The following is a 26405-nucleotide window of genomic DNA, read 5'->3' as shown; positions in this document are numbered from 1 at the left end:
TGCTTCACGGCTCTTTCCTCCTCCTCCACTGTGGCTCACACAGTGTCCACTCCGGGGCCACGCCTGCACAGGGTCTGCTCTAGCTGCAGGCGCCGTGGCCCTGGGGGGCAGCAGGGGCTCTGGGGTCAGCTGACTTCTGCTCACCTCTCCCACCGGGAGCCCAGAAACCAGCCTCGGCTCCCCCTGCAGGGCCAGGGGCTCTGGTTCCCGGGGGCTGGTTCTAAGGAGAGAGATGGACGCGATGGCGCGCTCCCCTCTCTGCATCGCCCCTTTGATCACTTTAGAGCGTTCAGAGCTCACAGGCCTCTCCCCGCTGCGCGTGTGTGTTAGTCACCGTCTGAGGCCGGGCGTCTCATCGTGTCACATGCATCTTCCGTGCCCAGCCCCGTTTTCTCTCCAAAGAATCAAGGCTTATAAAGAAACAAAACTCCCCAACTTCAGGGTCCATCATCCAAAACAAAGTCACTCTTCTGCTCTACTTCGCTCACGCGTTCAAGTTCAGGTCTCCGCACTCCGACTCTCCTCCTGTCCTTTCCTGGCTAACAGGGCTGCCGGATGGACTACCGGACACCCAGGGGGCATTCGCATTTCAGAAAAACAACGACTCCCTTTTTAAAATAAAATTCGCAGCCAATATTGCGTCAGACCACACTGACGCTAAAGAATGATTGGCTATCTGGAATTCAAATTTAATCAGGTGCCTTACATTTTAATTTGCTGAATCTGGTTAACCCTACCTAATGGCAAGTAGGGTTTGCCTTCACATCCGATAGCCTAGTTTCAAATGCTTTTGTAGCTAAAGACAAAAAACGAATTCTTGCAGAAAAACAATGACCAGTTAGCAAAAAAAAGAAAAGAAAAGAAAAGAAAAAAGGTCCTTGGTGTAAAACAGAATGCGTAGCTCTCAGACCCCGGGCCCCAATAGGGCGCCGTCTTGCAGCTGGAGCAGCAGCTGGGCCGGGTTGGGGAGAAGGATCGGGATCCGCTGGCCCCACCCACCGGCTGCAACTCGATCCGAGTAGTGGCAGAGCCGGAAGCTGGCCGGCCGCCTCCGTCCCAAGGTAAGGGCGCCTTTCCCTCTCCTGTCCCAGCTCCCCGCAGAGGTGTGCGTCTGTAGGAGTTGAACTCAGCCAGGGGCCAGGGGCCAGCCCGGGCGGGCGGGGCCGCGGGGGACCCGGGAGGGCGCTTCGTGAGCAAACTGCCTCCGGGAGCCCGTCTTGAGGTCCGAGCGCCCCCGACCAGCGACCAGCGAGGCCGAGCTGGTCCCGGGGACTCTGCCCCACGAGCTCGCGTCCCCAGGAGAGGCTGAGAGGGAGCCTGAGTGGGAGCTGACCAGCAGGGACTGTTCACCACGTGTTTCATGTTTTACCTTTTAAACTGCGGGGACTCTCTCACACTCACACCGCTGACATCCTTACCTGGGTGAAGGTGACTCAGGGCCTTACCTGTGTGTGTGTTTTAAGTGTCCTGTAAGGTAGGAATTTTAGCTCCCCCACCCCCACCCTGGTGCGGCTTTAGATGTTCCCAGAGCCACGCTGTGACCTCTGCCCTTATTTTTTTTTTTTTTTTGCATCTGGCCACGCTGCCCTGGGGCAATGGGGGTTTTCCGTTGGTAAATGAGTTGTGAGGAGTATTTCTTGACTAAGCTAACATTTTCAATTCGGAGATTTTCTTTTCTTCTGAATTCAAAGGTGGAGGGTGGGGGCTGCCTGTGGGCAGGGCGGGGACTAGACCGGCCTGCTGGTGTGTTGGCTTCAGGAGCCAGCCTTTCTGGACGGTCTTGTGTGAAGGGACCGGGGCTGCTGGCTACTGCGACAGGAGATCACACAGGACAAGGTGGCGCCTCCAGGAATTTGCCCACAGGCACAAGGCATGTCTCCAGCTGTGGGAGGAAAGCGGGATAAGGGTTTTCATCAGCGAAAAGGGAGTGGGTGGCGGCTCTGAGAGGAGGGTGGTCCCGCAGGTGGTGGGATTGCGGGAGATTTCAGGTCCATCTTGTTGCTGTGAATCCTCACCCGGGGATGTTTCTCCTTTGGTTTTTAGGGAGAGCGGGAGGGAGAGGGAGAGACAGAGAGCAACATGGATGTGAGAGACACATCGATTGGCTGCCTCCTGCATGCGTCCTGACCAGGGCCCAGGCCAGGGAGGAGCCTGCCACCGAGGGATGTGCCCTTGACTGGAATCGAACCTGGGACCCTCTGGTCCGCAGGCTGACGCTCTACCCACTGAGCCACGCCGAAGGCTTCAGGCCCATCCTTCATGGGAGACCTGCTTTGCGGCGGGCACTGTGCGGGGCCTCACAGATGCTCTTCAGTCTTCACAGCGGCCTGGACGGGCCTCCCACCGTCTCTCAGAACGAGAGAGCGGAGGCCTGGTGAGCTCAGGTCACTTGCCCGAGGTCCCTCAGGTGACCGCGGGGCTCAGCCCGGGTCTGTGACGTCCGGGGCCACACTGTTCACTCTCTTAGGGCGCAGTAGTTGCTGGCATTTTAAATGGTCGCCGTAAGAAACGTCCTAACCTGTGAGTTTATCTGAGCCAAACTGACCCTTGTCGGGAAGCAAAAATCTGCATGGATTGGGGAGTGCTCCGGAGAATGGCAGTTCCCCACCTTGTTTCAGACATTACAGTCAGAGGAGGGGACCTAAGTGGGCTAGGTCAGTGGTCGGCAAACCGAGGCTCTCGAGCCACATGCGGCTCTTTGGCCCCTTGAGTGTGGCTCTTCCACAAAATACCACGTGCGGGCGCGCACGTACAGTGCGATTGAAACTTCGTGGCCCATGCGCAGAAGTCGGTTTTCGGCTCTCAAAAGAAATTTCAATCATTGTACTGTTGATATTGGGCTCAGTTGACTAATGAGTTTGCTGACTACAAGGCTAGGTGAACTCCATTGGGGGTAGGTTAGAGAGGCGGGAGAAAGGAAAGTGGGGGTGGGGGGGTGGGGTGGGAGGGTGAGGGGGAGCGGGGAGACCTCTGGGGTTGGGTAAAAAGTGAAATGACCCGTCTGTCACACTGGTGGGTACAGGGTAGTTAATAGCCAACAACTAACAATAACAATGAGAGGATTTGTAGTCTCTGCGCCCGCCCACAGGCTGTGCCCCGAGGGGTGGGGAAAAAGGGAACTCAGCCTGACTTTCCACAGGAGTGCTGCCCTGGATGCCCAAGACCACGGGCAGGCTCCGCCACGGTAGAGGCTGACCTTTGCCTTGGAGATTCTAGCCCGGGACATGCCCACCCACCAACTGCTTGTGGTTAGCAAGTTCTCATGCAGACCGCCCTCTGCGGTGGCTTCCGGTCTCTGAGCTGGTCAGGTAGCTGGTGGCCCCGGTGGCCCAGGGTCTGCAGGGAACGGGATAACAATGAGGGGTCCCGTGGGCTGGTGCCTCTGGCGGGAGCGTGTGCCCTGAGGGGTGGGAAAGGGGGTCACCCCCGCCGGGTCTGTTAGTGTAGCTGCAGGAAGACAACGGACAGGCTCAGCGAAGCTCTCCTTTGCCTGCAGTGGAGGCTGGCCGTGAAGGTGACGGCTTCCGCCGGACGGCTCAGCACTCAGGGCTCTGGGTCTCAGGCCTGCTAACCCGCCTCGTGCTAATCTGGTTGTTGGTCCAGCCGGAGGAACTTAGAAGGGTGGGAGGAAAATTATTTTCCCACCCTCACCAGTTCAATGGTTGATTTCCTAAAAGCATCTTCCCCTGTGCTTCCCGCCGTGAGCACGGAGCCTGACACAGGGCCGTCTGGGGGAGTGGAAATACGGGGCCTGTTTTCCAGTTCCCCTGCAGTGTGAGATTCAGCTCTCCAGGCCGATGAATCTGGAAAAGGCGGCTTTGTAGGACGTGGGAGTGAAATTGCGGGGGAAGCGGGAAGCCAGGGTTGGACTGTTTTGGGAGGCTGAGCGCAGGAGATGAGGAAAGGAGGTGAGCGTTGCAGCTGTCTCTCCGCAGCAGTGTCAGAAGAAGCGAGCACCTGCCGGAGCGGGGAAGGCAGCGGTGGCGGTAAACACGGGGCCGCTACGATTTACCGACGACCCAGTGTTTGTAGACGTTGAACTAAAACACGGTTAGGAATCGGTTCCTGAGCGAGATCTCTGCCTGGCCTCCCAGGCTCCGAGAGCGGCCCCGCCTTCTGAATTAGGCTCCTGCACACGCAGCCTTTGTCACAGTCATGCCCCCCTCACATTGCCCGTCGAGGGTCTTGCCCACCTCCCCTCCCCTCCCTCGCCGGGGAGGGAGCAGTGATGTCGAGTGGAAATGTAACGGGACAACCCAGGCGTCCGGGCTGCCCGTCACTTAGAGCCCGTTCAGCAGAGTCGGGGTTGGATCCTACAGGAGCGTTTATCCCAGGCTGCCGGCAGCAGGGGGGGCAGCAGGCCATCCACCAACATCTGCTCTGCAGCCCCCCCTCAGCCAGCTGCTCACACTGGGTAGAAGGACACAGATGACGAGGGGAAGTCGGGATTCCAGGCGTGGGAAAGCAGACACGGGGTAATTACAGGCTACAGGTCATGCGGGCTGGGCGGGGGGAGGGCACAGGGGGGCGGGCGCCTCGGGCACCCGGGACCAGGTGACAGGCAGTAGGGGCAGGGGGCGTAAAGAGCAGGTGCCTCCGGGACTAGATCATTTCGGCCGCGAGGCTGTCAGTCTGTCCATGACGACAGGCAGTTCTCAGAAGGAGGGCGGACCGCACTCCGATGTGAGCGCCCCTGTGCCAGGGCGCACAGCTCCCAGCAGGCGAGGATGTGCTTTCTCTAACCGAACAGAACCATCAGGCTATCAGAGCAGGGCTCAGAGTTCTGCTCACCGGAGCTGGTCCCCAATACCCTCTTTCTGCCCCGAACAGAAGGAACAGGGAGGGGGAGTTAGAGCCGGTCTCGCCCCAAAAGTCTGTGTGCTGCAGCGCCCACGCCCGGCCGCCTCTCTCCTCTGCCCTGAAGGTGGGACCCGCTGGCTGTGAGGGCGACCTCTCTCTCGCCGCTCACTCTCCACAGTCCATGGCTTAGCGCACATGTTTCCACGGGTGACTCCTGGCCCCTCTCCCATGTGTGATCCCGGGGCACAGGCTGGCTAATGCAGTGAATGTGTTCGCTTGAAGGAAGCGTGCTCCTGAGATCATCGCCTGAAGCATCACTGGCCACGGACGTGAAAACAGGCCCCCCACCCTTGAGCGGTCGGCCCTGACCCGGAGCCAGGGACTCGCTCTTGTTTCTTCCCTCGCTGACTTTGTCATATTTTCTTTCTTTTTTTAAATAAATTAAAAAAAAATTGATATCAGAGAGGAAGGGAGAGGGAGAGAGAGAGATAGAAACATCAATGAGGAGAGAGAATCATGGATCGGCTGCCTCCTGCATGCCCCCTACTGGGGATGGAGCCCACAACCCGGGCCTGTGCCTTTGACCGGAATCGAACCCGGGACCCTTCAGTCTGCAGGCTGACGCTCTATCCACTGAGCCACACCAGCTAGGACAGGTCCTATTTTCCTAGTGACCGGCAGGCGGGCGCCTCTGAGTCACTTCCCTTCCCGTCTTCTGCTTTGCCCTCTCACGGTTCCCAGCCTGCGTGTCCCCCGTGCCTTCCCGAGATCATCCTGGGAGGTGGGAGGTGGCCCTGGGTTTATTCCGGCTCTCGGGCTGGGTTCTGCAAATGAGGAAACCGAGCCAGGGGTCCCCTGACTGGACGCATGGTATTCAGCTCCTTCGTGCACAGCGGAGAGAGGAGGGCCAGCCTGGTTGTCACCCACACAGAAGTCAGCGCCCAGTGACTGTCTGTGAGACGGGACCCAACCCTCCCACAGGGTCATTCTCTAGGCCAGTGGTCGGCAAACTCATGAGTCAGCAGAGCCAAATGTCAACAGTACAACAATGGAAATGTCTTTTGAGAGCCAAATTTTTTAACTTAAACTTCTTCCAACGCCACTTCTTCAAAATAGACTCGCCCAGGCCGTGGTATTTTGTGGAAGAGCCACACTCAAGGGGCCAAAGAGCCGCATGTGGCTCGTGAGCCCCAGTTTGCCGACCATGGCTCTAGGCACGTGCCCATTCCTGCCTTTCGTTTTGTGGGGGCCGGGTCAAGGCCACCTGGGGAAAACCATGACTCGTATCTTCTCAAGTAAATATCACCTGATCCTAACGGCAGGTCTGCCCCGGCAGAGGGACCAGAAACCCTGCGTGAGCAGGAAACCTCGAAGGCCGTTCCTCGCAGTTACCGTCTTAATCGCCGCTTCCTGTCGTGAGGAACCGTTTTCAGAATTCCGCTCCTCCTCGGAGCCCACAGGGAAATCTCGTCCTCACGCTCTGATGTTTTCAGAGGTTGATTGCGTCACTGTTCCTCCAGCTCATCGCTAAGGGGGGGCCTACCCGGCGTGGTTGTGAACTAGGAGAGGGGTACACAGGCCGTGGGACTGATGCTGACCGCCAGTGTCGGGTGCGGGGCGGGGCCACGTGTGCAGCCCTCGGTTCTGGGGCCGAGCAGGGTTCCTGCGTGTCAGCTCCGCTCTGGGGTGGGAGTTGGTTTGAAATCTGCATGGCTTTTTTTTTCATGATTATAAAAGGCTAATTTGTGCTAATGATTCTGAGAGTGCTTTTATTTTGTCTGTAACGGATCGATGATGTAGGAAACTCCATTAAAAAATATTTTTATTGATTTCAGAGAGGAAGGGAGAGGGAGAGAGAGAGAAACATCAGTGCTGAGAGAGAATCACGGATCGGCTGCCTCCTGCAGGCCCCCCACTGGGAATCAAGCCTGCAACCTGGGCCTGTGCCCTGACTGGGAATTGAACCCTGACCTCCTGGTTCATGGGTCGATGCTCCACCCCTGAGCCGTGCCGGCCGGGCAGAAACTCCGTTTTTATGGAGAATGAGCTGCTTCGTGGGCTCTTCCCACCTGCAGCCTGCCCACGCGCTGCCTTTACTCACCACCAGGCCACCTGGCCCAGCCTGTCCATCCCCAGCCTGGGGTGGTTTGCGGGTTTGGGTTAGACGTGCACAGGGAGGTGGGCCGGAGGAGGGCGGGGCTGACGGACAGCAGCCGGTGCCTACCCTGGATGCCGGAGAAATACCTGGTTTACTAACCCGAGGCCTCTGGGCTGCAGGGAACAGAAAGACTGCCTCTTGCAATTGGTGGTCTGTCGCCCTCACTTTCCAAGATTGCAAATTAAATGCCCCCCCGCCCCCCCCAGCACCCCCCCCCCCCCCCCGTGCCATCAGGGTTAGTGCAGGGGGTCGGAGGAGCGGTCAGATGCACTCGGGACGGCATTTACATCCAGCAGCATCTCGTGTGCGCGCGCTAAGCTTTCCGGGGCGACGCAGAATAAAGCCTCTGGTTTTATTGGACGAGTCGGTCATTCCCGGTCATTCCCCGTCAGGCTCCCAGCTGTCTTCGTCCTGTCACCGCGCCGCGGGCAGGATGCCGTGAGGCAGTGCAGGCTCTCGGGGGCTTTGCTCCGAGTCTCACCGTCTGGGATTCCAGCCCCTGGAGACGCCTCCCATCGCCTTACCGCCCCCCGCCCCTCCCCCGGGCCCGTCGTTGAGGATCTGGCCGCGAGCTGCCTGCTGAAAGCCAGAGGCTCTCGCTCCCCTGTCCCGCGGTGAGAGCTTCGATGGCTTCTCTCAGCGGCATCTGGAAGTAACGCCTCTTCGTCCTCCCGTGCAGATGGCCGCTCCCCGACGCACCGCAGGGGCCGTCCTGCTCCTGCTGCACATCGGCCTGGTGGCGGCCTATCCCAGCGGCAGAGTGACCGAGTCCTGCGGGGACATGGTCCCCAGACACGGCCACACCCCGCGCCCCGACCCCGTCCACACCGTGACGGTGGCCCGGACGACGTTCACGCCGGGAGACCGGATCGAAGGTACCGCGCGCGGGGGTTCCCTGTTCACATGCCGAGGTCACGGGGTGGCTGCTGCTGTGGGCGTCCCAGCCCAGGGAGGTCCCTTCACCTGTTCAGATGCCATCACCTTCACCCCACCCCCCACGTCTGTGTTTGGCTGCTGCGGATGGCTCTGTGTCCCCCATCATCTTCACCCCACGCCCCACGTCTGTGGTTAGCTGCTGGGGATGGCTCTGTGACCCCCATCATCTTCACCCCACGCCCCATGTCTGTGGTTCGCTGCTGCGGATGGCTCTGTGACCCCCATCATCTTCACCCCACGCCTGTGGTTCGCTGCTGCGGATGGCTCTGTGACCTACGTAGTATGTCTACTCCCCACTCAGGGCTGGCTTCCAGACGTGTTCATCATGTTTAATGTGTCGTCATGAACAATATATTAACTCCACAGGAAAGGAACTTAAAGCTTATTTTATCTGGTTTGAGATATCATATGCCCCGGCCAGCGGGGTCTTCTAACGGGGGTACCGAGGCGGCGCACCTAAGAGAATGAGAGACAGACAAGGGACGCAAAGAATGGAGGCAAGACAAAGGGGTTTCTGATCAAGCCTGGAAATTTTATTTTTTACAGCGTTCCTTATATGTGGTTTCTAGAAGGGGAGATGCCTAGGAGGGGTGGGGGCTGACCTAGATAATCGGCTAAAGTCGTAACTATAGATAAAGGGTGTGGCAGTTGAAGGGCGGCTACAGAAGGAATGCTTTGTCCTCAGGCAAGAGGAAGTGGGCCTAGTTTCAGTAACTTACTGAAGGTCAGAGTTAATCCTTTGACCGACTCTTGGCTCCTGACAATCATAGACCCATATCTTTTTCTTTCCTTTTTATTGAACCCTTCTCTTTCTTTTTTATTTTTAAATATATTTTTCTTGATTTCAGAGAGGAAGGGAGAGGGAGAGAGAAACATCAATGATGAGAGAGAATCATGGATCGGCTGCCTCCTGCACACCCCCTACTGTGGATCGAGCCCACACCCAGGCATGTGCCCTTGACCGGAATTGAACCCGGGACCCTTCAGTCCGCAGGCCAGCGCTGTATCCACTGAGCCAAACCGGCGAGGGCTCTCTTTCTTGATACAGTGTCATCTTTTACGGTTCCTCGGTTCTTCTGGCAAAGTGTGGGCTGGCTGTTAAAGGAGTATCTCGCACAGCGTTCTGCAAACTCCACTTCCCGCAGCTCTAGAAGTGCTAACTATCCGGCGCTCTAACCAGAGGAGCGTACGGAAAGCACGCTTCACGTGCATCCATCAGGCCTCTCGTGCTTCAGGCTGCGTGGCAGGGTGGTCAAGGGCCAAGGATTCGCAGTAAAGAAACCGGATGACTCTCATCCAGCATTTTCCAAACTAGTTTGGCCTCAGGGGCCGGACCGTTGCGCACCTCTGCCCCGCGGACGGTGGTTAACATGTTTCGCAGCGACTGTCCGTGCAGCCTCGTCTGGAGCTGTGTGTAGGGGACGCTGGTGCCGCGTCCTCTCCGGGAAGCTCGGTGTGTGAGCAGCCGTTTGAACCCTGCCGCGCCTCCTCTAGCCGCTCCCTCCGGGCATTGCCAAACCTCTCCCCGTCTCTGTCTGCCCGCAGTTGCTGTGTCGGGGCCGGAGTTTAAGGGCTTTCTCATCGAGGCCCGGGATGCTGAGGACCCGAGCGGCGCTCCCGTGGGCTCCTTCACGCTGATTGACAGCCAGGCGTCCCAGCTTCTGACTTGCGGAGATAAACAGGTTTGTGTCCGGCTTGAAACTGATTTGTCTGTTCCCACGGGCCTTTTCCCACCAGGGTGGCGCGTGCAAGATAAACGGCATCGCCCATGTAATGCAAACATCTAAACAGATGCCCAGCGAGCCCCCCCCCCGCCCCCCCATTTTACTACTGGCAATCTACTTGACACGTGAGCATCCTAGGAAAGGCAGGGAGAGCTTGAAGAGTGTGTGGCTCCTAATATTCCATGTACTATTGACTCTTAGTGTGCTGGTTTTGGAAGGTGTAAATGTTGGAGGTAGAGTTCTAGAGAGGGACGGAATTTCAGCTTTTGTCACTCATTCATTCATTTGTTTAGTGAACATGTATTACCCCAGGAACTGTCTTGGAGAGCTCATAGCCGTGGACATGAGTAAAGCATGTGGACATGTGACATGGCACATGCGTAGGCCATGGATGTGGGACAGACACGTGAGTAGAACAGTGTGATGACGTAGGTTAGAAGCACCCACAGGATGGGGGAAGCATACACAGCTCGGGTGCCGCACACAAGCTCGAGGGGATGGAGAGAGAGCTGCTTGGAGGACAGGACCCCGAAAGCTGGGCCGCAGGGCACCTGCCAGGTGAAGGGATTGGGAGATAAGATCGAGAGCCAGGAATCATGCAAATATAATCACTGCCTATTTGGAGGCGGGAATATTTTTTCTTTGGATGAGTCTTCTGTGTACCAGTTGTATGTATGAATGGGAGGAATACACATTTATAGTATAAATGAAACAACAAGCAAAACACACCCAGTATTCGTAACTCTCTTTAGTTCCTTTTTTTTTTTTTTTAAATATGTTTTTATTGATTTCTGGGAGAGGGAGAGAGAGAGAGATAGAAACATCCACGATGAGAGAGAATCATGGATCGGCTGACTCCTGCACGCCCCCTACTGGGGATCGAGCCTGCAACCTGGGCATGTGCTCTGGGAATCCAACCTTGACCTCCTAGTTCATAGGTTGGTGCTCAAGCCCTGAGCCGCATGGACCGGGCGCTCCTTAGCCCTTGAATTTCTGCGGACGGGGATTGATTCACAGAGCTGGCAGCCAGGCTGGGCTCCCCAGTCAACCTGCTGTACCGGGGACGCGAGGCCCTGTTCCAAATAAAACGGTCTCTGCCAGGGGCCCCGGCCACGCACTGATGAGTTCCTGTGCAAAAGGAGACGGCCCGGCCCTGCTGGGCCACCCGGGGCTCACTGAGCGCTCTTCCATTTCCTTCCAGGGGTCAGCCGTGAGCCACACCAATGCACATAAGAAGACAGGCATTAGAGTCTACTGGGACGCCCCCAGCAGCGCCCCGAACCACGTGCAGTTTCTGTGAGTTCAGAGTCCCTGCCGCTGGTGTAGCCCCCAGCCACGGTGTGTGTCACGCTGCACCTATTGGCGGGCTCTCCCCTGCAGGGGGGCGGGCTGGCGGGTGACAGCATCACCTTAGTATGTAAGCAGTTGTAGGCTTTTCTTTCTCTTTTAAAAAATATATTTGTGTTGATTTCAGAGGGAGAGAGAGATAGAAACATCCATGAGGAGAGAGAATCATGGATCGGCTGCCTCCTGCACGCCCCACCCTGGGGCTGGAGCCCACAACCCGGGCCTGTGCCCTGACCGGGGATGGAACTGTGACCTCCAGGTTCAGAGGTTGACGCTCAGCCCCGGCCACGCCCAGGCCTGTGTGTGGGTTTTTCCACGAGTGAGCGTACACCCAGTGCCGGGCACAGGGCTGCCCCCTGAGGGGCACGTCGCAGGCACGGGTTGCGTGAATGCAGCTTCGCCCGCCTTCACGCGGACACGAGCCCTCAACAACCCTCGAGTGTGCGGGGCGCTGGGCTGGGACTCGGTAGACTTGGGATGAGAATTGAGAACCCCACCCAGCCCTGACATGTGGGTGCAGCGGGACACATCGCAGGTTAGATGGTCGGTGCGCGGGTCCCTGGAACCTCCTAGAAGGTCATCCTGTTGTAGCGTGACCGGCTCCTGAGTGTGACGGGCCTGGCTCTCAGGGGAGAAGTGTCCCCGACGCCTCCGTCCTCCACTCCGCCTCGGGCACAGGGTCCCGGCGCGGGCACAGGGCTCGGCCCTGTGTGTTGTGGCCTGTGAAGACGGGGATGTCACCCCTCAGCTGGGCTGGCGGTGGCTTCTGCAGCCCCACACAGCCTGGCGCCCTGGTGGCCGCTGCCCTGCCTCTGACCGGGCGCTGGGAGGTGAATGAGGGTGGTGCAGCCTTGGCATGTCGGGGGGATCGTGCAGTTTAGTCTCTGGGCCTGGCGTTGGGAGCGTGTCCCCCAGTGACAAGTCAGAGTAGAGAAGAGGAGGGGGAGGGAGGAGGAGGAGGAGGAGGAGGAGGAGGAGGAGGAGGAGAAGGAGGAAGAGGAGGAAGGGAGGAGGAGGAGGAGAAGGGGAAGAGGAAGAGAAAGAGGAGGAGGATGAGGAGGGAGAGGAGGAGGAGGGGAGAGAAGGGAGGAAGAGGAAGAGGAGGGGGAGAGGAGGAGAAGGGAAGGAGGAGGAGGAGAGGAGGAGGAGGAGTAGGAGGAGGAAGAGGAGGAGAAGGAGGGGGAAGAGAGAGGAAGGAGGAGGAGGAAGAGGAAGAGGAGGAGGAAGGAAGAAGAGGAGGGGGGGGTAGAGAGAGCCATCAGAGATCTGGTAGGCACTCCTGAGTCGTGTGTCCTTTCTGAATTCCTTCTCACCCCTTGGAAGTTTGATCTGCCTGCTGGGCCTGTTGGGGTTCTGGCTGACTTCCCCATTCTGCGTCTCAGGGCCACGGTCGTGGAGAAGTATAAAAGCTACTGGGTGAAGATTCCTAGTCCTGTCATTTCACAGCCAAAGGCCCCGCCCTTTTCCACGCCTGCAGCGACCCCAGCGCCTTCGCCAGCCTCGCCTGCCGTCTCCCGTCTCCCCAAACCAGTGAGTCGCCTCCTTGGGAGCTGGGGTTCTGCGCTCGGGGCCCTGAGCGGTGGTGGCCGCAGGCGGATCCCGAGGGAGGTCCTCCCTGCAGCGTTAGGGCCTGCCGGTTACTGGGATGCAGCCCACAACCCGGGCCTGTGCCCTGACCGGGAATCGAACCAGGGACCCTCTGTGCATGGGACGATGCTCAACCAACGGAGCCCACTGGCCAGGACTCTTATATTATTTTAATATCAGATTGGAACCGAAGGCTAGAAGCAGAGTCCAGGGTCTAAATATAAGATTTTGCCAAGGTTTTGCTTGTTTGCTTTTCACAATTCCACCTCTGGAAACAAGGACACCCTGCAGGCGGCATTCACTGTGGACGTAAACAGTCCCGGAGAAGTTTCTCAGCAGACTTCTCTGGGGAACATAATTAACAGGAACTCCTTTCTGTATGAAAGGGACTTTAATCCTCGAGCACAATTATAGTCCAGGGACTGTGCCTTCCAAATGTTAATTAAAACGAATTACGTTGAAAAGTTCATGACCTTTAGGAGGACTGCCCCGGTCCTTTCTAATCAGGGCCCTGTCTCCTGTCCCCGTGTTTGGGTCCTGTTCTGAGAAGGGGGTCTCGTTCGGACCGGTGCCCCGGGGAGGGGCTCTTCTGTCTTTGGGGGTGAGCTGCCGGTTTGATCACGAGGCCCCGCCCCCGTCCTTTCCCCAGTTCAGTGCCTCGGGCTGTGGCAGCAGGAAGTTCTGCGTGCGGAGCCCCTCGGCCTGCGACCCGGCGGAGGAGCGCACCTGCGTCTTCCTGTCCGTCACGAGGGACGACCAGTCGGTGATGGTGGAGATGAGCGGCCCCAGCGAAGGCTACCTGTCCTTCGCGTTGTCCCACGACAGGTGGATGGTGGGTACCTCGCACGACATCCGTGGGGCTGACCTTAGTCCTGGGGTGAGCTCCACGCAGTGGCGGGTCAGCTGCTTGTTCCAGGGTCAGATGAGGGCACTTGAGGGAAGGGTGGGAAGGGAGGGCGGGTGATGAGGCTGTAATTTTGCTACTGTTATGAATCGTCATGTAAATATCTGTGTTTTCCGATGGTCTTAGGCTCTATAGCAGCGACCCGCAGGTTGAGACCCGCCAGCAGGGTCGCCTAAGACCATCGGAAAACACAGATATTTGCATGACGATTCATAACAGTAGCAAAATTACAGTTATGAAGTAGCAACGAAAATAACTTCATGGTTGGGGGTCACCACAACATGAGGAGCTGTATGAAAGGGTCGGGGCCTTGGGAAGGCTGAGAACCACTGGTTGAGGGGGAAGGATTCAGAATGGGCGAGAGAACCAAAACTACACACAGAACTTAAAACCTAGAAGAGTTGCTCGTACCTTGAAATGATACCATGTGCTTTGAAGATGCAACCTGCCCTTTGGAAGTAATTGAGATGAGATCCTGAGTTTAGAGAATATTCGAGATGACAGGACACATGAGAATCAGACCGGCAAAGAATGCCTCCCTGAGCGCCGACGTGTTGGCCTCGTTACGTAACACCTGACCTATGGGATGTTGAATGTGTACAATATTAGCAACATTTGGTTACCGTGTCTTCCATCTGTAAAGCTCCCCCCAAACCAATATAATATAGTGCATTTACAGTCATGAAAATGTTCAAGACATAGATATATACTTATAAACAAGTATCCAGAATAATATTCATGATAAATTAAAACAGGTAACAAAACTGTGTATTTTTCTATTTGGAGAGAAAAAAAAGATAGGTATAAATATAAATAGATTTGGATGAATGTATATGAAAGCATTAACTGTGGTGTGCAATTGGGGATGGGTTTAGGGGCATATGAACATGTCATGTCTATTTTAGCCTGTGTTTTTAATAATGAAATTGTATTGCTTTCATAGTATAACAAAATCATATTGATTCATAACTTGGACAGCCATAGTATCATTGAAGGCTGCCAGTAAATTATTTAAGAACACCACATACTATTTGATTTTTATTAAGGACTTAAAACACACAGCGTTGGACTTCCTGCAGACTCTTCTCCTTTCCCATCATTCTCTAGGGCGAGGATGATGCTTACCTGTGCATTCATGAGGACCAGACCGTGAGCATCCGACCTGCCCATCTGACGGGGCGGAGCCACCCTGCCCTGGACTCCTGGGTAGGTGTCAGAGTTCTGGGAACCTCTGCCTGGCCTGCCCACCCTCCGGCCACGCGGCTCACAGGGGCCCGTCTGCGTGGCAAGGTGGCCTCGAACCCGCAATTGGTTGGGCCTGAGCAGGGTTCCTCTCTCATAACACTCTGGGAAAGCTCTTCTGCACTTTCCCTTAATTTTTTACTAGTTATACATATATATTTAATAAAGTTTATGTGTATTTAAGGCGTGCAACACAATGTGTTTTTAAAAATGTTTGATTTTCTTTTAGAGGGAGAGGAAGGGAAAGGGAGCGAGAGATAGAAACCTCAGTGAGGAGAGAGAATCATGGACCGGCTGCCTCCGGCACGCCCCCTACTGGGGATCGAGCCTGCAACCCGGGCACGTGCCCTGACCGGGAATGGAACCTGGGACCCTTCAGTCCGCAGGCCGCCGCTCTATCCACTGAGCCAAACCGGCTGGGGCTTCTTGCTATTGTTGGTTCAATGTTTTTGATTGTGTGTTAGTGGCCAGAGGGAGTCTTTTCTGTCTGCCAGAGTTTCTCTCCTGGGGAGAGGGATTTGGGGTTCTGACTCCGGGTAAAGGTAACGCTTTTGCCAAGTGAGATCAGGACAAACTGGGAGATGGTGCTGGTTGTGCTCTTCGAAGGGGACGTGGAGAAACAAGGCCGGGCAGACCCAGCGTGCACAGAGGGTCGCAGAGACAGGAACGTGGCCGGGGCAGGACTGCGATCACGTCGTGTTTTTAGCAAATCTGGGGGAAGCGCTGACAAGACCCCTGGTGTGCTTGTAGGACACCCTCGAGGGTATGGCCTGGAGGTTGGAGGACGGCGGACTGCAATGCTCTTTCAGAAGAAACATCACCCTTCCTGGGGATAAGAACAGGTTTGACCTCAACACAAGCTACTACATATTTCTAGCAACTGGTGCGGCCAAGGATGGTGAGTACTGCGTACTGGTCAACACTACCTTCTCAAGGTTTTCTTCTCTCTCTTCTCCCCTCCCCCATTTTAAAAACATTTACACTGTGGGCAAAGAGTTATCAAAACCCTTTTCCATCTTTAAAATATATATATAATTGATTTCAGAGAGGAACGGAGAGGGAGAGAGAGATAGAAACATCAATGATGAGAGAGAATCATTGATTGGCTGCCTCCTGCACGCCCCCTATTGGGGATCGAGCCCGCAACCCAAGCACATGCCTTTGACTGGAATTGAACCTGAGACCCTTCAGTCCGCAGGCGGAGGCTCTATCCACTGAGCCAAACCAGCTAGGGCAACCCTTTTCCATCTTGCCTTCCCTTTTGACCTGGGTTGACCTTTAAGCTTTGTTTCCCTAGAAACAGGGTCCACTATGCTATAAGTCCACATGCTTACGATGAAAGTGAATTTCCGGCTGGTAAGCAGCGTTTGGGCCAGGTATAAGAAGCCGGAAGAGCTAGAAAAGTCGTTTTATACATATCGAGGGCGACCATTGCTCTTCTGCTTTTTTATTGTTAATTTTTGGTTTTGTTGCATTTTGGTTAGATGATATAGCTGGTTTCCTATAAAGTTACATCTTTTTGGAAATTATTGCCTTCTAATAAGTATTAGAAGGCAATAAGTATTTTTGGTCTAATATGTATTTTTGTTTGGGCCAAATGTGTGTGTGTGTATATATTCAAATTTCTTAATTATTTTTATTCTTTTTGACACACATTGTATTCTAAAAATAATCTATGCTCCAGAATTTATTTACTGATTCTCCTGATGATAATCATTTAGCTTGTTTAAATTTTTTTGGCTAGCATGAAAAAAGTTTCTGTGAACATTCTTGTGCATATATCTTTGGGTCAAGGGTATTTCTGTAGGGTAGATTCTCAGAATGTAGGAATTCACACACATCCATACTCACATATACAAGCTAACAGGAATAACTCTACATTCACAGACTTAAATTTATGCAAAATGAACAATAATATGATAACCTATTCTCACACTGTTCACATCACTTTTCTTTGGGATTTTGGTTTGTTAGTCACACCCAGTCCCAATCGATCAATGCCACATAATGGAGCATCAAAGTGTGTTTGTCTTTCTCTCGGGCCCAGTTTCTGTCAGTTTAATCTAGAATTCTAGATTATTTTTCACATGTGTTCTCTTTCAAGAATTATCCTTGCCATTTTCAACCATTTGTGGTCATATTAACGGTAATTATTTGGATGAAACACTGTCTGTGGGTGTCTCACTGTAACTCCCACCTTCCCAGCCTCATGTCTTGCTTGGCTAAATTATTTCTTTAATTTTTTCCCCAATAAGGTCATGTGACCCTGCATCTGTGTTTAGGTTGCTTTTGCATGTGAATGGCATCTCTGTTGATCTTCATTTTTTATTATTTTAAGAAGTTTTATTTCCAGGTCCTGACACAGTCTTTTCATTCCTTCTCTTCTGAGGAAGTAATTCTTCTTCATCTTTTTTTTTTCTGCTTTTTTATAATTTCAGGTCGAATTTATAGACACTCCCAGCAGCCTCTGATTACATATGAAAAACATGACGTGACAGGTGACCCGCAGGACGTGGGAGCGTCTCAGGCCCCGCCCCTGCTGAGGGCTCATGGTGAGCGGCTACCTGTGTGTGTGCTGCACCATCACTCCGCCCCATAACGTACCAGGTGGCTCGGTGCTGGCCGGGGCAGGCTGGGTGCTAGCTGGTGTAGGCTGGGTGCTGGCTGGGGTAGGCTGGGTGCTGGCAGGGGCAGGCTGGGTGCTGGCCGGGGTAGGCTGGGTGCTGGCCGGGGCAGGCTGGGTGCTGGCTGGGGTAGGCTGGGTGCTGGCTGGGGTAGGCTGGGTGCTGGCAGGGGTAGGCTCGGTGCTGGCCGGGGCAGGGTGGGTGCTGGCCGGGGTAGGCTGGGTGCTGGCTGGGGCAGGCTGGGTGCTGGCCGGGGTAGGAACCGTGGCGAACAGAAGTTAGCAACTGCTTAGAAATCTCTGTGTGACCTTTCACACGTGCAGGTAGCAGTATTTACCTTCCTGTAAAAAACATTTAAAAAATATTCTTATTTTTAATATATTTTTATTGATTTTAGGGAGAGAAAAAGGGAGAGAGGGAGAGACATAGAAACATTAATGAGAGAGAATCATCGATGATCTGCCTCCTGCATGCCCCCCACCGGGGATCGAGCCTGCAACCCAGGCATGTGCCCTGACCGGGAATTGAACCCACAACCTTTTGGTGTATGGGACGATGCTCCAATCACCTGAGCCACCGGCCGGGGCACCTATTGGTTTTTCATTGGTTTTTATAGTGAAAGGTGAGACGGTTTCAATGGTTAGCACAATGGTTAAGAGTACAGCTGCTGCCCTAACCGGTTTGGCTCGGTGGATAGAGCGTCGGCCTGCGGACTCAAGGGTCCCGGGTTCGATTCCGGTCAAGGGCATGTACCTTGGTTGCGGGCATATCCCTAGTGGGAGGTGTGCAGGAGGCAGCTGATCGATGTTGCTCTCTCATCGATGTTTCTGACTCTCTATCCCTCTCCCTTCCTCTCTGTAAAAAAAAAAAAATCAATTAAAAAAAATTGTTAAAGAACAACAACGAGTACAGCTGCTCAAGCCAGGTTTGGCTCGAATCCCGACGTCGTAACCTGGGGCGACTTACATGACCGCTCTGTGCCTTAGTTTCCCCACCCGGGAAAACTGGAATAATAATAATTGTAATCACTTCATCGGATTGTTGTAAAGATCCATTAGGTTAGTACTGTGGTCGGTAAACTACGGCTCACGAGCCACATGCGGCTCTTTGGCCCCTTGAGTGTGGCTCTTCCATAAAATACCACGGCCTGGGCGAGTCTGTGTTGAAGAAGTGGTGTTAGAAGAAGTTTAAGTTTAAAAAATTTGGCTCTCCAAAGAAATTTCAATCGTTGTCCTGTTGATCTTTGGCTCTGTTGACCAATGAGATGCTGGCCACTGGGTTAGTACATGGGGGGCACGTGGAGACTGCGCCTTGCACGTAGTAGGGCTGCGGAAGCGTTAGCTGGCAGAAGTAGTCGTGGTGACAGTGGGTGCTGTGATATACGGCGTGTTGGAGGGTTGCTCTGTCAGTGGACGGTGCTTTGCTGGCGGTTTCGTTTTCCGAGCGCGTGGCGGGGTCGCTGCAGGACCGCAGGGTCAGTGGGTGAGGCCACCGCCGCCTCTTCTTCCCGCAGGGGCCTTGATGCTCGTGTGCTGGATGACGACCGTCAGCGTGGGGGTCATCGTTGCCCGGTTCTTCAAGCCCGTCCTGTCCAGGCCTCTCTTTGGCGAGGCCGCCTGGTTTCAGGTAGGCGGTGGGGAAAGGTTCATACGGTTTCCGTGCTGTTGGTACGTTGCCGCATGGAAACATATGAACTGTGTGGGTTTCTCTCCCTTCTTTTGTGTGTGTGGCACCGTTGTTGTGATTTTGGGACCCTGATAATTTCTTCTTCTTGCCCTTTGGTTTCCTAACCAGTTGAGAACAGACACAAGGTCATCGGTAGAGGTCACAACAGAGGCGGCCTTAGGCAGGGGTCGGGTGGGGTTGGAGACTGTGCCAGGGCCGCGTGCCTCCCTGTGGACATAGACTTTGGGACCCACAGGACCCTGACCTGCATGGCTAGCTGCACCGAGCACAGACGGGCAAGGAAGGCAGAGGGCAGAGAGGGAAATCACGGCTGCTTCCTGCATGTCCACAGGGGTCTGTCCCCTGGGTGCTGCGCCAATCCGCGTCGGACTCTCTCTCCCTCACTCTCCAGTCAAGGTCATCTGTCTCCTCTGTGGGGGGAAGGAAACTAGAACGTTTCTTTTCATGTTGCCCTTTTGTCTGGGATCAGGAGGCGAGAGTCAGTCAGTACCCTCAAAACAAAGCAGAACACACCTTATCTTTCATGTGTCACATGTCAGGTGTCAATCAAAAGCATCTCTTCAGGGAATCTCATCCCATGATCTTGTCCCCATGGTAACACCAAGTCCTTTCTCTGGCACAGGTAACCTTCTCACTGTCATTTCACCCTGCAGGTGCATCGGGCGCTCATGCTCATCACCTCCCTCCTCACCTGCATTGCTTTCGTCCTGCCTTTCATCTACCGAGGAGGCTGGAGTAGCGTGAGTACCTCTTCAACTGGTGTTTATTTAAATTCACTTGAGCGTCAAGGAGATTGCTGTTTTATTCTCAGACGATGGGCAAACGGTATTTCTGTGCGTGGGTGACACCACAACCACGTCCTTGGACATGTTACTGGCGTCTCTGATCCTCAGTTCGCTCGTTTTTAAAAGTGGGTTATTCATAACCAAGCGTGGAGCATGAGTGTGTGCGCAGTGTGCGCCTGGTGTGAAGGAGACGCTCAGTGATTGGTGCCTGTCGTCATCATTGTCATCACCACCGCCACCACCACCATCATCATCACCATCACCATCACTATCATCATCACCACCATCACCATCACCATCATCATCACCACCATCACTATCACTGTCATCATTACCAACATCACCATCACTATCATTGTCATCACCACTGCCACCACCATCATCATCACCATCACCATCACTATCATCATCATCACCATCACCATCACCATCACTATCATTGTCACCACCATCACTATCACTGTCACCACCATCACTATCACTGTCATCATTACCAACATCACCATCACTATCATTATCATCATCATTACCATCATTACTACCATCACCATCATCACCACCATCACCATCACTATCATCATCACCACCATCACCATCACTATCATCATCACCATCACCATCACTATCATCGTCACCACCATCACTATCACTGTCATCATTACCAACATCACTGTCACTATCATTATCATCATCATTACCATCATTACTACCATCACCATCATCACCACCATCACCATCACTATCATCATCACCACCATCACCATCACTATCATCATCACCACCATCACCATCACTATCATCATTACCACCATCACTATCACTGTCATCATAACCAACATCACTGTCACTATCATTACCATCATCATTACCATCATTACTACCATCACCATCATCACCACCATCACCATCACTATCATCATCACCACCATCACTATCACTGTCATCATTACCAACATCACTGTCACTATCACTATCATCATCATTACCATCATTACTACCCTCACCATCATCACCACCATCACCATCACTATCATCATCACCACCATCACTATCACTATCATCATTACCAACATCACTGTCACTATCATTACCATCATCATTACCATCATTACTACCATCACTATCATCATCACCACCATCACCATCACTATCATCATCACCACCATCACCATCACTATCATCATCACCACCATCACTATCACTATCATCATCACCACCATCACTATCACTGTCATCATTACCAACATCACTGTCACTATCATTACCATCATCATTACCATCATTACTACCATCACCATCATCACCACCACTACCATCACTATCATTACCACCACCATCACTATCACTGCCATCATAACCAACATCACTGTCACTATCATCATCATCATCACCATCATTACTACCATCACCATCATCACCACCATCACCACCACCATCACTATCACTGCCATCATAACCAACATCACTATCACTGCCATCATAACCAACATCACTGCCATCATCATCATCATCACCACCATTATCACACCATCACAATCATTATCATCATCATTGTCATCATCAACATCACCATCACTATCATCACAATCAACATCACTTTTATCATCATCACCATCATCACCTCCATCACTGTCATCGTTACCATCATCACTGTCGTCATCAACATCACTGTTGTCATCACCATCATCCAATGTTTAAGCTATAGGAAAGCATGAAGAACGCACAGATGTGGATTACTTCTAACTTGTGGGTTTGTACTGAGGGCGGGAGCGAGAGCATTAACGTGGGGTCACTCTGCTCAGCGTGCAGGTTACCACCCCTACCTCGGCTGCGTGGTGCTGATCCTGGCGGTTCTGCAGCCCCTGCTGGCAGCCATGAGGCCACCTTTACACGACCCCAGGTACTCGCAGCCTCTCTACACAGCGCTCCTCACGTGCCGGGCATTAGTCGGCACACGGGTCTCTTTCCACGTGGAAGCACTTTGCATTTTAGGAAATTCAGTGATAAATTCTATTCACTTGAAAGCTGTAAAGTAGATTTCAGACGTCTCATTCCTAGGCAATAGGGGATTCTCGGGGGATTCACTGTCGTTCCGTCCCTTTTAAGGACCCTTTCGCTTCTTTATCGCGGCAGGAGGCACCTGTTTAACTGGACTCACTGGGGGATGGGGACAGCTGCCAGAATTGTGGCAGGTAAGTGGCCGTGATGCTGACATTTGTATATGATTGCCGGTTGCCCACGATGCAAGTTGTCATTGGGCGTGAAGGCGGTTTAGGTGCATTGGTCATCGGAGCAATTGGTTGTTGAGGAGAAATCGGCCTTGAACATTGAAATCCAGAAAGTAATTTCTCGAGAATAGCTATTTAAGTTCATTATTTCAGTATTAAGCTTGGGGTTTTTAAAATTATGTTAAAACTTTCCTTTTAAGAGTTTATTTTTAGCTTTTGCCTTTGCAAGCAGAATAAACGCTGCTGCAGCCAACTGTGTAAGGAGCTCGAGTGGAGGGTCATTGTGAGCGGGCTGAGCTGGGCCTGGGGGAGGGGGGTCGGGGTCCCAGGCCTCTGTCTCCAGGCCCTTCTTCAAGGATGGTGCCTCCCCCCAGGCGGTTTGCAGAGTCAGGCTTGACTTTCCCGTGTTTTGCTTCCTTGGCAACAAGGACCTAAGCTGGCGCCTCCTCCCCCCACTTCCGCGGTCCCTGGGGCTCCTGGTGGAAAGGGGAGCGCAGCCATCACTGGTTTCCGCATTCGCCTCCCTTCCACCCGCAGCCTGGAAACCTGCGAAGTGCGGGTGCCTGTTCTGTGAGAATCGGTAGATCCCCACACTCTCCCATCTGGCCCTTCGAGTCGGTCTCATCCTGAGACCAGGAAACGCAGAGCAGCTGTCGGGCCTTAGATAGCGATTTCATTCGTCTCATCAGCGCGTCAAGCAGGTGTCCTCTGCGATACCCGCATGCGTACAGACACGGGGTATCTTGTGGCGACTGCGCTGAAGTACACGTGTCAACTGCGCTGAAGTACACGCGTCACTATGTTTCCTTTGCACGCAGTGGCCGCGATGTTCCTGGGGATGGACCTGCCAGGGCTGGCCCTTCCCGGCCCGTGGAAAACCTACGTGATGCTGGGGTTTGTCGCCTGGCACGTGGGGGCCGAGATCCTGCTGGAGGTCCACACGTACCGGCTCTCCCGCAAAGGTACCGCCCGCAGAGCCCCGCGCGGAACCGCTGTCCTGGGAGCCGGTGGAGAGCGCTCGGTTTCCCGATGCTCAGGGGGACGGCTCCCGGGAGCTCTTAAACACTCCTCCGCGTTCTCAGGGTGGGAACGGGGGGCATTGCCTGCCGTTCTCGTCCACATGTGTCAGGGTGGTAAGTTGCGGGTAAACAGAGGGACGGACCGCAGGCTGCAGGGAGGATGTCTGCTTCGTAAGGACGGGTGCTGCGCGGGTCTGGCTGGAGGCCGTGTACCCAGGGAGTCCCGCATGCCTGGGGGCAGACCCCGAGCCGGAGGAAGCAGGGGTGCCCGGAGTCTACCCAGGGCAGGGCTGCAGACAGCTGTTCCCTCCTGATAGTGCACTGGGCGCTGAGCCGCGTGGGAGGGGCTGCCTCTGCCCGGCGGTCTGTCCCCGGCCCGACGGTCTGACCCCGGCCTGGAGCTGGCCCTGGAGCCCCGGGCGGAGAGATGAGAAGGGCGAGGTGTCCAGCGAGGTGGAGTCTGGGCTGTGTCCTCGGTGTCCTGTCTAGTTGTCCGTCCCCCTCCAGCCCCCCGGTGATAAGTCGAGGTGGCCTTCTCCAAACACAACTCTTCGTTGTCTAATGTAGTATGTTGTGGCTTTTGGGAGTGGAACATTCCTGCATTGTTGGTTTCTGATAGGAATACATATCTATGTGGGGCTTTTGCTGACCACGGAGCGGGGGCTTGTTGTTTAAAAGACACATGTACTGCCCAGGTGGCGAGGCTCAGGGGCTGAGCATCGACCTATGAACCAGGAGGCCAGGGTTTGATTCCCGCTCAGGGCACATGCCCAGGCTTCAGGCTCGATCCCCAGTGCGGGGTGTTCAGGAGGCAGCCGATCCATGATTGTCTCTCATCATTGATGTTTCTGTCTCTCTCTCTCTCTCCCTTCCTTTCTGAAATCAATAAAAATTTAAAAAAAAAAGAAAAGGAAAAAAAATGTACTTAGCACTTGAATTGTTAGGGGTTTGATCTGGTTGGAATTGCCTAGAAAAGAGAGCATGTATAAATGGCCATCCCGGTGTGTGAGAGCCTTACTATTGGGGACGTTTGGAATGCCCTGGGAGCCGGAAATGGGAGAACAGACTCCGCAACCCTACCCACCGGGCTTCGCTGCGCGAGTGTTCGCCTGCACGCCCACGGGCCTTACCAACACATGTTTTTGCTCTTGGCAGTTGAAATACTGGATGACACTAGAATTCAGATTATGCAGCCCTTTACCATGGCTGAGGCAGAAGTAAGTCCTTCTTGTTTATAGTTTTACTAGAGGCCCAGTGTATGAAATTCGTGCACTCGGCGGGGGGCCTGGGGGGCCGGGTCCCTCAGCCCAGATTGCGAGAGGGCTCAGGCTGGGCCAAGGGACCCCACCAATGCACAATTGGGACCAGGGAGGGACGTGGGAGGTTGTCCAGCCGGGGAGGGACCGCGGGAGGGCTCCAGGGCATATCCAGCCCATCTCGCTCAGTCCTGATTGGCCGAACCCCAGCAGCAAGCTAACCTACTGGTTGGAGCGTCTGCCCCCTGGTGGTCAGTGCACATCATAGCAACTGGTTGACCGGTTGACTGTCTGCCCCCTGGTGGTCAGCGCACGTCATAGTGAGTGGTTGAGTGGCCTTAGCATATCATTAGCATATAATGCTTTGATTGGTTGAATGGCCGACCGGACAACCGGACACTGAGCACATTAGGCTTTTATTATATAGGATTGACAAAAGCCTTCACGGTGGCGGTTCCGTCCTCTCACCTGTGTGTTTTCCTTTCAGGGCCACGGCTTTAAAAAGGCGGTGCTAGCCGTGTATGTCTGTGGGAACGTGACTTTTCTCATCATATTCCTGTCTGCCGTCAGCCGTCTCTGAGCCCGCCGCGGCCTTGCTGTGCCGGCCAGGTGACGGTCTCATCGAGCCGAGGGACGCGAGGCCCGTGCCGCCTGCCGGGCGTGGGCAGGAAATCCGAGTTGGAGACCAGCCAGGCCCCCACGGGGTTCTGGCGGCTGGCCCTTAGGGCCCTGTGGACTGTGACGCGCCGTCCAGCCTTAAGGTGCAGGTCCGAGTCTTAAAGGGAAGGCTGAGGAGACGTGACCCTCGAATATTTCTCTTTTTTGCACCTTTTTATTGAATGTATTGGGGTGACATTGGTTAGTGAAATGACACAGGTTGCAGGTGAATAACTCCACCACACGTCATCTGTACACTGTCTGGCGTGTTCACCACCCCAAGTCAGATCTCCTTCCATCACCACTGATCCCCCGTCTACCCTCCCCCACCTCCCTCCAGCCCCCTCCCAGTATTTCTACGCTGAGATGTTTAAGAATGTTAGCACTAAGGAATGTAAACAAAAACATTGGGAAAGTAAAGGATGACGTCAGGATGAGAAGGGGAGGAGAGGAACCATAGTGGGGCTCTGGAAGTACTATGGGTCTTTTGAGACAACATCTACAGGGTGTCCCCGAAAACGTATACACACGTTAACAGCGGATAGCTCAATTTTAAAAATAGGATGTATTTTAATAAACACTGCCTTTGTAATTATTCAAAGTGTGTATACATTTTTTGGGGGACACCCTGTATTTTTACTAGTTTATCTCAATGGTCTTTTTCCCTAGGGCTTTTTGGGAAACTGTATTTTCCAGTCCTGTTTTGGGGGACTTATCCCTTGCTCTGTGTGTCCTGTTTCCTTGGTAAAGGTGGAAATGGGGCTGACCCCATGGTAGGTTTTGTTAACATTGAAATATATTATGCATATTATAATTTCTTCCCTAGCTGTGAAATGCGAGTGTTCATCTTCTGCTTAAAAACTGCCTTTATATAAAAACTGTCAGCAACTGAGCCGATGGCATTTTATATGCTCGGTGTTTTGACAATAAGCTTTGAATCGGACAGCCTTTGGAGATTGTAGACTCACATTTCAAAATTAATAAAACTCACCCTTGTGACCTAGCCGGCTTGGCTCAGTGGATAGAGCGTCAGCCTGTGGACTGAAGGGTCCCAGGTTCGATTCCAGGCCAAGGGCACATGCCTGGGTTGTGGGCTTGATCCCCAGTAGGGGTGTGCAGGAGGCAGCCGATCAATGATTCTCTCTCCTCATTGATGTTTCTATCTCTCTCCCTCTCCCTTCGTCTCTGAAATCAATAAATAAATATATTGAAAAAATAAATAAAACTCGCCCTTGTGAACACATCTCAGTTCCTCTCTTGCCTTCCAGCTGCTCTGCTGGAAGTTCCTGGTGCTCTAATGAGCTAGAATAATCAGTTCTCCTCCTTCCTGCAGCAGTAATTTTTCTATTTGGGGGCTGGGTTTTATACCTGCTATGAGGACTCCCAGCCAGTGGGGGGCGCCATATACCAAATGACCGCTTGGTCCCTGCCTCTTTGGGCTTGAGGTTCCTT

General features: G+C 53.8%; 1 protein-coding gene across 1 annotated transcript; it reads left to right on the top strand.

Moving 5' to 3' along the window:
- The first annotated feature begins 419 nt into the window (after positions 1–419).
- On the top strand, positions 420–26192 carry FRRS1 (ferric chelate reductase 1). Its single transcript, XM_008147081.3, has 16 exons — positions 420–1061; positions 7638–7833; positions 9440–9576; positions 10820–10914; positions 12348–12495; positions 13202–13384; positions 14564–14662; positions 15449–15596; positions 17137–17250; positions 18836–18948; positions 19662–19748; positions 21596–21693; positions 21927–21985; positions 22840–22983; positions 24196–24257; positions 24784–26192. The coding sequence occupies exons 2-16, from the start codon at positions 7638–7640 to the stop codon at positions 24874–24876; spliced, it is 1776 nt and encodes a 591-aa protein (XP_008145303.2). The 5' UTR covers positions 420–1061; the 3' UTR covers positions 24877–26192.
- The last annotated feature ends 213 nt before the right edge of the window (positions 26193–26405 follow it).

Source organism: Eptesicus fuscus, chromosome 22 (genome assembly GCF_027574615.1).
Source record: "Eptesicus fuscus isolate TK198812 chromosome 22, DD_ASM_mEF_20220401, whole genome shotgun sequence".
NCBI lineage: Eukaryota > Metazoa > Chordata > Mammalia > Chiroptera > Vespertilionidae > Eptesicus > Eptesicus fuscus.
Note: the sequence above shows the minus strand (reverse complement) of the source record. Positions and strands in the feature narration are given on the sequence as shown.